The sequence below is a fragment of the Colossoma macropomum genome, unplaced genomic scaffold (genome assembly GCF_904425465.1).
Source record: "Colossoma macropomum unplaced genomic scaffold, Colossoma_macropomum, whole genome shotgun sequence".
Taxonomy (NCBI): domain Eukaryota; kingdom Metazoa; phylum Chordata; class Actinopteri; order Characiformes; family Serrasalmidae; genus Colossoma; species Colossoma macropomum.
The window spans coordinates 26,254,055-26,269,846 of record NW_023494799.1 but is presented as its reverse complement, the minus strand read 5'-3'; the positions used below and the strand labels follow the sequence as shown (position 1 = coordinate 26,269,846).

The 15,792-nt window shown below is 38.3% G+C and overlaps 1 protein-coding gene across 1 annotated transcript in view; it reads right to left on the bottom strand.

Annotated features, from left to right (window-relative positions):
* Positions 1–1,652: 1,652 nt before the first annotated feature.
* igf1rb (insulin-like growth factor 1b receptor) overlaps positions 1,653–15,792 on the bottom strand; it is a 92,803-nt gene continuing 78,663 nt past the window's right edge. Inside the window, exons 20-21 of the mRNA XM_036587277.1 lie at positions 12,768–12,902; positions 1,653–8,655 (exon numbers count right to left, since the gene is read on the bottom strand). Coding sequence (XP_036443170.1) covers positions 8,172–8,655; positions 12,768–12,902 — 619 coding nt within the window. The 3' untranslated portion in view covers positions 1,653–8,171. The remainder of the gene's footprint in view (positions 8,656–12,767; positions 12,903–15,792) is intronic.

The window sequence follows — 15,792 nt, the reverse complement described above, 5'->3', positions numbered from 1 at the left end:
GGCTGCAGTGGCACCTCCAATCAGGCAGGGAAATTAAAAAAAGTTACATAATTTAGCTTTAAAGTTAAGCTGAAAAGTTCTTGTTTTGTTTCCTCTCATATTTTACCACACTGGAGTTTTTTGCTTTATCTGATTTTTTTACATTGTAGTGCTTTTGTTTCATATTTCCGTGTTAAGAAACCAGCCTGAATGGAGGAGACTGAACTCCACTGTGCCAGTCCAGAGAGGCCATGAGGTAGTTTTTCTGGACTATCATCTTGAGATCTCAAGATAAACACTTGTGATCTCAAGATTGTGATCTGAGTTGTGATCTGGCGAAAGCAACTTTTATCTTGAGATCACAAGAAAAATAAGTTGCTATCTGAAGAAAACAACTTTTGTTATCTTGAGATCACAAGAAAAATAAGTTGTGACAGAGAAAACAACTTATGTTGACATCACAAGCCAAATAAGTCATGATCTCAAGATAACAGTCCAGAAAATGCTGACTACTTTATGGCCTCTCTGGAATTCTGCAGTCCCATTCTGAAGTGTTATTGTCCTTTAATAATGCTGAATGAAAACGTAAACATTAATATATTAACATAAGGCTCAATATTAGGCACTCATACTGAATCAAAAGTGTTACATTGCAGGAAATCATTTTAATCAGAGATCTATTATATGGGACGACTGTATATGTACATCAATATAATCAAACGTGGAATATTTTTTCTTTATAAATACCCAACCATTTAGCCTAGAAACATTATTTATACAGTTGTATGCAAAAGATTGGGCACCCCAAAGTCAAAATAAGTGAACACATCCTCTACAAAGAACACACTTCTGCAAAATTTAATGCAGAATTACTGTTTACTGTTAATTTAACATATTGAGGAAGAAAAGATTAAAACAATGTGGCCCATGTAAGAGTTATGGTACATATTATGTACATATGTACCATAACCATGTATATTTTATTATTATGTATATACATTCATGCAAAAGTTTGAAATATATATATATATATATATATATATATATATATATATATATATATATCTTTCCCCAATATGTTAGACAAAAAAACAAAACAAACTTGTATTTTAACTTGTACTATGATTGGGGGGTGTACAAACTTTTGCATGACTGTATAATGCTAAATAGTTTTAAATACCAGTTAATAACTCTCAGTCTGTACACAGGAACACAAATTACAAAGCTGGTGATCTGAATTTATTATTTTTTTTCTTAGCAAGTATCACATACACACGCGCGCACACGCACACTGAAAAAAAAATATCCAGCAATGTGCCACTATGAACAAAATCTTCATTATTAATCTCCATGTCATTCTTGGGGCACTTTGTTGTATTTTTTTATTTTTATTATTTTTTTTTTACAATGGAAAGTGAAAACAAAGTAATAAGTGCCTGTTTTTTTCCTCATATTTCTTTCTATATTTTAAACATGGAACAACCAGGCTTGAAGAGGCTTGGACCACAAACCTTTCGGCACCCTCCCCTCTCAAATATGCAACATGTTGGTTTCCATATCTATAATGAATCCTTTGTTAAATACGTTTGTACTGCTCCTTGTCACATGAACGGCATCACCGCGTATCTTCTGTTGTACAAATATCAGAATGGTCACTGGTAAAAATGTTTACATGGAATAAAGTGTATAAAAGTTGTTTTTTTTTTTTAAATTATTTTTTTGTTTTTTAAGAGATCTAGATTAAGCCATCGTTTCCCATCAACGTCATCTACCCTCTCTTGTCGGTCGTCATGTACTCGTGGAGTACGCCGTAAGTGTCCAAGAATTCGGAAATGCATTACATAAAAATGATCGGAAGCAGCAATATCATCAGCAGCAGAGCAGAGAAGGCTCTTGGGCCGCTCAAGGCCCCTCCTGTTCCGGGATGCCCCCCAACCTTCAGCCCTGAGTACATCTAGCCCATAGTGGATGGGGCCACGGATTCGGACGCCATCACTTGGAATGGTATTGCAGATTAAAGAGAGAGAAAGACGAAAAAAGAGAGAGAGTGGGTATGTTTGAGTAGAGACAGAATTACTGAAGTTCTGAGTGAGGAGAACCAGGATCATCAGGACCAGGTTTGTTCTTGAAGCACTAAGCAAAAGTACTGTATCTGCTTAAAACTCGAAATTTATGGGAATATTCCAACATTTTCCCACCAAATCTCCATCTTCAGCATCTGCAGCGTATGACCGACTACCACAGACAAGAGTTTACCCAAACTCAAAACCACTGCAAACTCAGCCAAAACAGAAGCCAGTGGGCCAATGTAAAACATTGAAATGTACGGTCATATGCCAAAAGTTTGAACACGCCTTGTTATGTTTTGTGGATTTTCCAAGTGAAAACAAGTTGACACATCCTCTACAGTGAACACACTTAAATATGGCATTTTTCTGCTGATTTTAGTGCACAATTTCCATTTATTTATTGTATATATATATGTATATTCCATATATGTATTTGTAATTCTGTATAACTTGCTCGTTCAGAGGTCGGACTAGTTTGCCTCAAAATCAAATTTAGTCATGTATTTCATACAGTTAATTCACAGAACTGCCCAATGATGTCTAGTATAAGTGAGTTGAGTCAATAGTCTTTTTTCTTTCTGAATTCAGGCAATGCAACAAAATTATTCTCTACAATATCTCCATGGCTTTACCACGAGCCCGTCGGCTTCTACTATAAGCGTGTTTCTCAACAGTTTTTCTGTTTGTTTTTGGCCAAATTTTCACCCTAATTTACACTCATTAAAAAAGGTGAGCAATTCCACAGAAGAGTCATTTTAGCTCTATAAAGAATCTCTTCTGTAAATGGTTTGTGTAAGCGTGAAGAACCTTAACTGTGAGCATAATGTAACGTTCTCTTGGACTCCTGGCAAACGGATGGCTGTGGCAACGCTGGGGGGCGAACTTGCAATCTCCTTGTTAGACTTTTCAGTTCTAGGTGTGCTAAAAGTATCACCCACGACAATCAACGATATGCTACAGATGCGGCAGGTAGAGACCAGATTTAAAAACGCTGAAGGACGAAAAAAGAAGAAAGTTGGCATTTTTGATCACTCCGTCCTCTTCAGCTACCTGTTTCATCAGCAGTCCTGAAATTGCTCAGATTGACACACATTGTGCCGTTATAAGCAGCGATTGTAGAAAGAGAGGGTGATGATGATGACGACTAAAAAAAAAAAGCTACCCAGACCACCCGTCATCAAACCCGTTTTCAAACAAACCCTATCCGTACTGACTGTTGGCTGCATCATGTAAAAGAACAAGGGAACGTTTTCTTTTAATTACAGTTAAAGTGAACAGTCCATCCAATGTAACTGCAAACTCCATCAAGATTGATTCTGAAAGTGGTTCAGCTTTCCAAGGCCCAGAAAAAAAATCAATGAAATCTCACCAGAACATACATTCGATACACCTGACAAACAGCACCGGATCATAGGCCAACAATATACAGTCAACAGCGTTCGTTGCGATTTGCAGCAGAAGTGTTTTCATTTCGATTTGTGTTTGGATTCCAAAAAACATCATAGTGGAAAAAAAAAAGTACAATGAAAATAAAGCTTGAGAGAAAAGACTACTAACCAGATGATCGAACACCAGGGGAGGAGAATAAAACATGAAGAAAGGACCATATCACTCCAACTGTAACTCAGCACGTCCCGATTTGACTGTTTAGGTTTGTGTACCGATTGCTCCCCCCCCCGTCTTAGCGAGACAAAAGAAGAATAAATTAATTGTCAGCAAAAGTTCCAGCACATTTGAAGCTAACTCATAAGGCCTGTCCTTTCACGGTTTAATCTCTCAAATAAATAATGAACAAATTGGAGATTCTTATAGGGAAATAAGAAAAGCAGCCAGTTTGTACAAACGTCCACAATGCCAGCACTTCTCCACTGCTAGGTTTGTGGTTTTGTAGTGTTTGAGGTTTACCCAGATACACAGAGCAGTAACATTGTCCATTTTTCGGTGCGTGTGGGGGGTTGGGGTGGGTGTTGGGGAGGAATCAGATGAATTTTCTTTATATACAGGTACATATATATTCATAAAAAAGGGTGAGGTAGATAAATGCTTGAAGGAGAAATGAAAAAAAAGTCCCAAAGTCATGAAAAAAATATATAAAAATATCTCAAATGTAACACTTAATCAAAAGGGGATTTGTACAGTGATTTTCAACATATCACGAAAAAATCAAAATAAATAATGAAAATAAAAAGGGAGGAGAGGGAAAGAGGAAGTGAATTAGGCTATGAAAGAAATCCTTCAAAACAAACAAAACATACATAACTGGCGCTAGTTGATTGACCTTTGATTGACTGTGAAATGTATGAAAGTGACCTCTCTAATGTATATTTGTAACATTTCATGTTAACACTAGATCTGCATAGAGATGCAAAATCATATCCTTTTCAATGCTAGCAGGTGGGCAACTGAGTTTAGATAAACATGGTGGCAATGAAGTATAAGGTCTACACATCTCTGGGAAAGTGTTGCAGTCAAATACATGCCCATAAAAGGAACTCCAGGTCTACACCATTTCTCTCTATGGGGAAAAATGAAACAGCATTTTCAAAAATCACCTGATCACAACCTGCGGTAAACAAAAGAGCTTCTAAAGCGAAAAAAACACACAAAAACCCACAATATCTGTAAAGCCTGAAATAGACATGTAAAAGCCCGAGGTGTCAGGTCGTATTTAGTGGGGGTTTTCGGATAACATTTAATTTTCCGCATTAAATGTTGCACACAAAGGCTCAGAAAGATGTTTGGGTCTCAAATACAAAATCAACGTTATACTGATGAAGATATGATGACAATAGTAGATCATTCTCTCACATTGTTGGAAGACATGTCTTTCACCAAATTTTGACCAAGTTCTCTTTGAATTCTCTTTCCACACGTTCACACCCATCAGATTCATCCTCTCGGGGAAGGGGTCCAAAACATGACCCATGTTACAAAATGTTCTGTGCGCAATTAAACATTTCTACCAATGAGGTCTCCAAACCCCAAATCTTTTCCCCCAAAGCTTTAAGTACGTGAAATATGAATATTGCTACGTGTAAGCTTACCAAAATACCCCCACGAACCAAGAAGCTGTGTCAAATGTGGCACTCAACAAGCTCTAGCAGTACTTAGCAGACGCTGTTATAGAAGTACAGTAGCAGGGACACACAAAGAACGGATTTGGGCAATTTTTGCTCCCAGCATGCATTTGGCAATCTGCCATTTTATTATTTTTATTTCAGCCAATCAGTGTTGTATTTTCATTATGTAAATGATGTGAGCTGGGTAGGTGCACTCAAACTGTATTTGAAAGCTGCTGATAGACCTGTACCAAAATATCACAGCATAATTATGGAAGACTTAATGTTCTAAGTAGCCAGTTCCCTCTCAATTTGATGTTTCATGTTGTTTAGACAACTGATTTTTCATTTAAGATTTAAAAAAAAAAACAGTCTGTCTCAAAAAAGCGCAAAAAATGTTATTTATACTGGGATAAATTGCTAATCTAAGGAAGTGCTGGAAATTTGCTAGTGTGTTTTAAGTGTTTAAAAAAAAAAAACAGAAAAATTGGCCAATTTGGCTGTAAAATTATTGGAATCCACCATAAAAATTAAAACCTGAGCATCCCTATATAGTAGTAGTCTTTCATGCAACGTCATTTCAATGCTTAGGAGTATTAGCTTGAACTAGCAATATTCATATTAGACCCCTTAATGAGGATTCAGTGATGGTCATGGGAAAAACTGACACAGGATGTTTTTGTTTACACAGAGATTTTTGAAAATGCAATTAAAATTTTCCCACAGAGAAAAACAGCTCAGACCCAGAGCTCCTTATTTGGGCATGTTGTGACCCACAAAATAATTCATAACTTCAGGGGTCTACATAGTAGTCTACTAGTGGTTCTCAAATCAGTCCTCAAGGGGACACCAGAGGGTCCACACTTTTGCTCTATCCAAAATCCTTACACATATGCATATAGGTAAAACATAGACCGTCTGGGGGGCCGTGAGAACCGGTTTAGGAACTAATGATAAGATGCAATGGGAATAAACCGGTAAAAATATAGCAAAACAAATGTTATGATAAGATGCCTTTGCAAATGAGATGAAGGCAGAAGTAACTGAGGGGGGAACGATGGAAATGAGTCTGCAACTTTGAATTTGACCTGAGATTCTGGTTGATGTTATGTAAGACACAGTGCTTGACTGCTGACCAGGCGTCTAAGAGTTCAGATGGTGCCACCATGAACTTAATGACGAATGTCAATTTGTAACCAAGTGACAGGAAAAAGCTCTAATTTCAGAAAAAACACTCAATACTGGGTTGAGATAAAGACAAGGGAAGAGAAGATGGGGGTAAAAACTTTTCACTTAGGGGCACAAATTATAAATAGTATATAGTTTTTTTCTTTTTTTTTCTGCAAAAGTACAAGCATAAGAAAATGGACTGTAGTGGACACAGTAAAGGATTCAACCCGAAGGATCTCTTTTACATATAGATATATATTACAACCACAAAAGAAAATGAGAATAAAATAGCAGCTTCTTTCAGTACAGACATACAGATGTTCATCTGAACTGTAAAAAAGGTACAAAAGTGACACAAACAAAATGATGTGTACGCTCCGTGGTCCGACATACAACTGAAAGACCAATAGAGAGATGTCTGAATTACGGTAGGGGAAATGTGACGGGACTACAAAAATACCTGCTCTCCACAATGCCTCAACTTTACGACTGAGAACATACGAATAAACCTTCAATTCAACTTTTTTTTTTGTCAATGCTAATCTCTTCTGGAGTTTTCTTGCTTTGTGGTCGTTGCATTTGTCATCTTTTTTAATCTTCCTAGGTGCTCCTTCTCATTTTTGCATCTCGTTTCTGACCGAATGCGGCTAGCTCACCCAATGGAAGTTCTGCAGTAGAATCGAATGTAAAAGACAAACAGACAGAGACAGACAGACATCTGGTCAAGAAAATAAAGAGGAGGCAAATTCGGTGAAATGCTGAAATACCTCTCTACTGATCACAACTGTTAAGCACAAGAAGAGCTGGAAAAAATTATATATAGATATATATATATATATTTGTACACCAGTGTAAAAAAAATGAAAAATGTGGAGTGTTGCATTTGCTTTCATGCTCTCTGAAGAACACAAAAGGGCCGAGAACAGAGACTGAGAGAGCGAAAGAGTGTATCTTTTGGCCAAAAAAAAAAAAAGAAAAAGAAATGGCAGGTTTGAGACTTTCTGCTCTACCAATTTGAATTTCCGGTAGGATAACTCCAACAGTGAGGGGTTTTGACTACCGTTGCCCAGCTCTACCTCAGCGGGCCCTGGCTTAAAGCCACAGTTATAAGGGGCCACTGAAAACCCCCCTGTACTGCTCTGAGGTGGGGGATACAGTGACATAAGAGCACATACTCAAGAAAAAACCCCTCTGGCACTCTCTCTTCAGTGCCACCACTGACTGTACAGCATGTCTTTGGACACACAGACCAAAAACAAAGACATGAGCATCCTCCCCAACCCCAAGTGCTTCTCTCTTGGATTTGCTTAAAGATATGCTCCATTTTGCGGTACAATAATGCCACCTTACCAATGACTGATTTCATTTAGGCTTCTAAACTCCTTTTTTTCCCTATTTGGAAATTTATAAAAGTAACAAAAAACAGTATAAAAGCAGTCCAGCTCTCAGGAGGGAGTTGGAAACTCCTTGGAAGTTATTATTTTCTTTTTCTCTTTTCCTTTTCAGTCAGAGTTCTGTTTCTCTGTACTTCTACAGCACTTCTCCGTACTTCTGGAGGTTTGCGCCACCTGCCTATGAATCAATGCAGGTCAGAAATACATAAAGAAAAACAAACCGAAAAACAAACCAAAAAACAAAAAAACAAAAAAACAAAAAAAAACCTCAAAAACAGCGTCCATTGAGGTATGATCGAAGGTACAGCCTGGACACCTTTCACCATGTTTTTTAAACCATTATGCCCCGCCTACTTTCTTTTCTGTCCATTTCCGTTCCAGAAGGGACGATGTGATTGGACAGACCTTGTGGGGCAAGGGGTGCTCCAGGCAAAAAGAGAGAGGCTCAATGTGATCTAGGAAAGAGATCTGAGGGGTGAAATGAGGGGGGAGGGTGTGGATCAGCACGCTGATGACTGGGGCAAGGGCAAGGCACGCTCGTTTTTCCGGCCGCCGTTCATGTGCGCGTAACGCTGGTTCTCGTCAAACGGGCTCCGCAGCACCACGGCTGGCCCATTGGCCGAGGAAACTGACCCCGAGCTGGAGCCCGTGCGTTTGTCCAGCCCCGAGGAGCCTGGGGACGAAGGAGGGGGTGAAGAAGGTCCTGGGACGGCCGAGCCCTGGGCCTGGATGCCCTGCGGGGGCGAGGCTGAAGCAGAAGTAAGCGGCTGCAGGCTGGTTGAAGGCTCCAGAGGAACGTTTTCCATGGTGCCCACCTTCTCCATGTCCAGCTCCTCTGTGTCAGGAGGCTTGTTCTCCTCGCTGTAGAAGAAGCTGACCTCCCTGAAGGGCGGCTCCAGGTCATCTTTGATGCTGCTGATAATCTCCAAGAAGGATGGCCGCATCTTGGGGTTGTACTGCCAGCACATGCGCATCAGCTCGAACCTAAACACAAAAACATAAAAGAAACAAGCATTTAAATCTCAGTAAAAATGCAGTGACGCATTATGATAGATGGAATTGTTTCCTTAAGAACTGCCATGAAATGGAATTGCTATAAGATCAGAGATTTACACCAGAAATTCTAAGATATCTCTATAACAATGTCTTCCAGAGAGTTTCTCAACTACGTTTCTGAATCAAATTGGGTTCAAATTTTACATTCTCTGATATTTTACCCTGCATTTCCCCTAGTTTAATTTTTTGTCCTTACTTCATTCTTCATTCCTACTTTCCCTACCAGTTTTTAATATTCTGAGCTGAAGTTACCCACGCAACCTTTTGACAAAAACTAGCAGTGAGGTTTGTGAGAAACTGGATGTGAGAGAAATAAAACAGCAAACTGTTTCAGAAAAGTACAGTTTACTGCAGCCAAAAGAACGTTTACATTGGTTTGGCCAAAAACATTTTTATATGTTCAATATGTAATATGATCTTTGTAAAGGAGAGGAAGGCTAACTCACTGTAGAACTGAGTAGAGGACAGTTTACTGAGACTAAAAATGTGTAGGATGTGGATCAAAAGCACTGTTTGGTTATTAAATCCAATTTAAATGTCATTTCAGACAGCTGATTATTTTATCATTTTTTAATATTCTTTATTACTTATCTGTGACCCGCCGACGGCTACTTAATGGTGTGATCATCAGAAATATGTGGTTTTATTCTACATGTTGGGTGATGGTCCCGTTTGGATCCTGGATTTGTTCCTTCTAAGAACTCTGTATTGCTGAAAAGATATTTGCATCTAACTGCAAAAGTCATATGCAAACAAAACTATTTTCTTTCAGGAACTTCCAGCAGGTTAAGAACTCTTCGATGTGTTTCCCACTCTGACCAACAGGTGGCAGTGTGGAGGAGAATAAAACATGCTCACTGACAGCAGCTACGGGCCAAACACAGCTGCAGTGATCTCATAGTGAATTCCAAAGGCCTGCTGCACTGCAAACCAAACACAGCACTTGTGATGAAATCGCAAGGCCAAACTGTTAAACAGCCGTAAAAAAGGCAGAGGCTGGCAGAGAAAAAACATAGGAGTAAGACCTGCTCTTATTCTAACACACGTACAGAGAGAGAGAGAGAGAGAGAGAGAGAGAGAAAGAGAGAGAGAGAGTGAGAGAAAGAGAGTGAGAGAAAGAGAGCGAGTGTAAGCGTTATAGTTTACACAGTGAAGCATTCCATTTCACCACTTTTAATTATACACAAACAAGCTAAGAATACCAGAGTCCACACACTGCTGCAATAAATACCACCCTGCTCTCTTCAGCAGCTTCACTTCAACTGATCTCCTACACACACACTTGTTTTATACAAAAAAATGTTAAAAATGTGGGGTTGTACATGTCCAGTAAGTATAATATATATAATATTATATATATATATATATATAGCAATTGAAATGTAATGTATGTACTAAGAACATGGTAAATCTAACCCCAGCCTTAACCTCAGTAACCAAAAAATAAATGGTCATGCCATTTGTTATGCTAGTTTTAAAAAAATGAAACATGTAGCTTTGCTAAAAAGCCTATTGTAAAGTCACTGTCACATTATAAGTTAATCCTGTTTTTCTCTGGTTTTATTTTTGTCCTGAAAATGTACAAAAACAAACACACACACACACACACACACACACACACACAAAGTGACAAATGCCAGATCTATGGTGCACACACATACAGCTCTCTACTTAGAGACAGGACTATTACAAACATCAGCTGACAACACACACACACACACACACACACAGCTCCAAATCTGAGTGCGGTACATACGCTGGAACACACACTACTTCAAACAAACCCCCGTCCACTCTGCCCCACCGCTGAGAGAGTGGACCCAGTGCCCTGAGCTTGTTTTTCCTGCATGGCACTTTATGAGGTTTCCACTGAGGGGGAGCGGCTCCAGGACCTCCACAGCTAAAATGGCTGCAGACGCTGCATTCTGCTGTTGCGCAATATATTCTTCAAAGCCTTTTCAATTCCACAGCATGGTAAACAATTCAATATTAATAAATTCAATATAAAAAATCTAAATTCAGAGTTTTTTAGTCAAATCTATGTTGACGGTATATTTTGACAACAGGTGATTCAAATCACACATTTAGCTAAGTTTAACCCCACAAACACTGGGTGTTCAGGCACCGACAAGTACTTTACATGTTTTGATTAACCATTGTGATAGAATACAATACTACATTATATAATCAGTATACAAGAAAAGTAACAGCACTCTATAGAAAAAAGGTGGTATTCAGAATAGACACATTATAAAAATACTGTGATCACTAGCAAGATTACACTAATACCACTGAAAGCTGATTTCTTGCTTGCAGTACTGTCCATGAGCGAAATTTGTCTGCTAAAAGCAGATCTTGCCGTGAGGGTTTTTTCCCCTTTGTTAGAGTTCATCACTCATCACACTGTTGCAGGTGGAGAAGGGAGACTCGCACAAAGTAAAAAAATTGTTATGACAAACAGAATGCTTACTAATCATGCTAACTCAAACTGCTAAATCCTAAAATTCACTTCTTTATGAGGTAAATGTCACTTTTCCACCAGTCAACTGAAAGGTTTAAACAGCTTGCTTAGGTAGGAAACCCACGTCATTTATCTGAATGTGATTTTAAGAGTAGTTTACCTTGCACGACAAAGAATGTAGAGCTGAGGGGGCTCAAATACTCCAATATTTAATTTTTATATTCCAAACTATGCAGGACTTTAATACTTGATTATTTTCACCAATAAATTTAGCAATAGGAGGCTGATCTACTGAAATGGTTTCTCTATGGTGTTGATTTAATTATATGACTTTATGAAGACAAAAAATCCAAAGGTAATGAAAGGTAATCAGATAACATTACTTCAATCGAGTAATCCTTTGGATTAAGTTACAAAATACATTTTTAAACAGCAAGAAAATGTGACAAGATACACCCAGATTAGCATTATGGATAGATGTACTATTTCTTTCTGTAAGGTTACAAATGTAGTCCAATGAATAAAGTGCAGACATTTTAGTAAATTAGCCCTAAACATTCTGCTCTTACACTGTACTATAAATACATCATCAAACACTGGTCTGAAATATTGGTCTAGACATCATGTCAAAGTTTAAACGGCTGCTTGCCGCCATCGATTGTGTACCGTGTTCTGCTGAGGCATGGAACAATGTTTTTTTTCTCCCAATGACCAGACTCTTAAGCAGAGTGACAGTTTCAGAAAGTAAAAAACAGGTCAGGCTTATAGTTCAGACCATGTGTGAGTGAGTGTAAGCTACACCTGAATACCATCAGACTGGTACCCCCTTCTACTGCTCTCACTTTACTGAGAAGAAACACACACACACACACACACACACACACACACACACACACACACACACACACACACACACACAGCTCCATGACGTCAGCCTCACATTATTTAAAACAAGTCAGTTCAGCTGGGTAAAACCGCAGAGGGTCTTGTGATACAGCTATGGACAGCTGGCCAGGGCCAGTAGTGCACACTCTCAGGCACGGGGGAGAAGGCCGGGAGCCAAGAACTAGCTGCTGTAATTGGACGCAAAAAACACAGGCAATAGCTGGACCCCAGAAAGTGGAAGGTCTCAAATTAAACGCGTTCCTTGGTTTTTGCTTGAGGAGCATGGAAATGACCCCCAAACAAGCCAATGTGATGTAGACTGGCCTGGGACAATTCACTAAAACAAAGCAACAGAGAGCTAGCACCCGAAAGCAGTTACCTTTTTCCCCTTCTATTATTAGGAATTATGCAGTTATTTCATTTTAACTGTAATGTTCTGCTCATTTTTCTGTGTTGAGAGTTTGTAACTAAAATGACAAAAGTGCTGTCAAATACCCATCTCACTTGCCAGCAAACTGCTGGTTCAAACGCTCCTCTATGGAGACCCTAATACAGCTGAATACTGACGCTAGTAACACAGCAGGTGGCAGGCTTGGTTCTTGCATTAAGTTACATCAGTTCCTCGTGCTTTAGCTGTCCAGCTCCTGACCTCAGCAGGAGATAGAGTAACAGAGAGAAGTACGAGGAGACTCACAGCATATCTGGGCAGTTGTCAGGCTTGTCCAGCAGGCCTCCGTCCATGACGAAGCGCAATACCTGCTCATTGGACATGCCCTGATAGGGCTGCTCTGCCAAGGTGGCAATCTCCCATAACACCACCCCGAATGACCTAGAGAAAGAGTGAGAAAGAGAGAGAGAGATTTAAATCCTGCTCTATTTTTGCCAAATGACAGAACCAAAGTGAACATTAACCTATAAAAGTCACAGTTATTGGTGGAGAGAAAAGCATGTAAATTTCTATTAATTATTTCTCACACATTGAAAAAAATGGAATTTTTTTTGGAAAGTGCAGATTCTAAACATTCAATCCATATCACATTTATCAGAGAAAATGACGTATTTTGTTATGATTTGAGTTTTGATGTCATTGTTGTGTGTACAGTCTTGTTTTGCTGGAATAAAAATGTCCCTTTACTTTTTTTCCCCCCCATGTTTTTCTTGTCATTTTGTGACATTAAAATGAACTGAAAAAGACAGAAGTCATTACAAAAGCATAAATATCAGTGGCAAACTGTGACTATTACAGTGTTTACACACCAAACGCAATGTATTTGTGTAATTTATCTGGACAACAGTAAATTAACTGATGGTCTCTTGCACACCAGCGTTTTTTGCACGCTGAAAATGGGACATTATTTTATTCGCCCTCTGTTTAATTTCTGTGAACTTTCCCCGGTGACATGAACTCAACGACCAATTACAGTCCCCTCTGCTATTGGCGTAATGACTACCAAGATGACAGAGCGGCTCTGTTCCAGCAAATAGAACTTTTTCACAGAAATCGGAGGGATCAGAATCTCCGAAAGCGGCTCAAACTGGACCACAAACATCAAAGTTAAATGTGGAAGAAAAAGTTTCAGCTTCTGAATAAAGTGATGAAGCTCTTCACGCTACTTTTACTTTTGGACAGTAGCCCAGTGTCACTGTGTGTCCGTTCTGCTGGAAGCAAAGAATTGGACCTTATTTGCACTTAAAGACATTCAGCCCATTTGTTTTTTGCTTTTTGTGCATGTCAACTGTCACGGTTTGCCTGTTTCTTGAGGAGAAAAGGATCTTCTTTGATATAGTTAATATATATTTGACCAGTATATATTTTTAATACATATTCTGCCCATTTTTCACAGTGTGATAAACAGCAGCATTCCAATAAAATCACGTTTTGTAGTTTTGATGTGAAAAAATCGTGTTCAAATATGTCCTTTCCGTCTTTTCGCGTCATGTACAGTGAGTAACAGCCTTTAGAGCTAGGCCTTCAGTTTGGGCCATAAATATCAAAACTCCATCAATAACAAGAAAAAAACATTGATGAGGTTTCTAATAGTATGTTAGCACTGAGCTTACATTGGTGCACATGAACTTTTTTTCGGCTGTTCAGGATTAAACCTGGACATTTGAAGCTTGTATCAGATATTAACATATATTTTGACCTTCTATGTAGCAGTTTTACAGTAACTATTCATATAGAGGTGCTGCTGTTCTAACAAGTGACAACATCTGATGCACTAAGCTGTCTGTTCTCTGAAGGCAGACTGATTTGCTTTATATGGAACTAAATTACACTGTCAATGAAGGTGTTTCAGTGAAAATCCTTTTAAATTCTTGGACTTAAAGTCTATTTTTAGCATGTTGGTCAAAAATTGTACTCAAACACAAGTATTGTTACTTTGAAATAAGTAAACTCAAGTACATGCAAAGGTAATTAAATGTAAATAATTATTCCAGTGAGAGTAAGTGCATGCACAACACTTCTATAATGTCTGGAATCCAAAGGCACTAGTCATGTGACTTATTTAAATTAGGCTAAAGTAAACACAATATAATTCATGTTATAATAATATAAGATTAAAGACTAAGGAAATATAATATCAATGTTTGGCCCAAACACAACTTTGATACAAACTGCCTTTGATGATCACATTCTGAAGAATAAAACCACACTGTTGAGATGGTAAAAAAAGGCTCAGGATGTGGGTGTGTAGTGAACTGTCTTCAGGAAGATGGAGTGGATTGTGATCAATATGCCGATTTAACAGAACTTTGAGACAGATACTTGACATATTGAGATTTAATGGCATTCAGCTGGGACTACAGCACTGCTCCCTTAAGGAAGCCAGCAGCACCAAAAAAAAAAGGACAACAAAGGTGTTACTCACTTGGAAACGAGTTAATTTGTACCGTGTTCCCATGCAATATTTTTCACCTCAGCCCTGTTTTTCCTAAGCTATGAAGTGATCAGCTTGATATATTCTTTGCAGAGCTGTTTTGAGCACAATCCATACATGGAAAAGGTCTATTAGTCATTGCAGCACTAAAAATCAAACTATCTGTAAACATTTAGGCCCAGTCCAAGCAGGGTTTATTACTCACTCAAGATTTAAGTTGACACTAATTCAAATATTGGGATGACTGGATGAAAAATAAAGCAATAAACAAAATCCTCTCCTCAGCAGAACAGTACAGAGGGAAGGGAGGCTTCTTATGGTTACATGGGAGTACTGCATGATGTACTGAAAGGTTATTTTTTTTCAATAAAATATCAGTAACCTAATTCTTTATCTAATTTTTAATTTCTTATTTAAAGAAGCCAACATTTACAAGGCATTCTGCCTGTAGGTGAAATAAAGCGTGCAAGGTAACTTGACTCAGATGGGCAGAGACACTCATTAGCATATCTGAAACATACAGATGAAGTTTTCTTCAGTAACTGTGATCTTATGTAAAAAAAAAAAAACAAAAAAACATTCAATATAAGGTATATAAGGTATACCCTGTTTTGTTGTACACTGCTGCTCCAAAGTTTAGAATCACTGCTCAAAAGTTTGGAATCACTAATACAACCAATAATACAACCAATTTTGTTGCAGACACATGTATAAAATTATTCTAATATGATGTCATCTATATATATATATATCTATAGTGCTGTTTCAGTACAGAGCACTGATACTACGCTTTTATTATAAACCTCTGGCATTGTGACAACTCTACATGGGATAGTA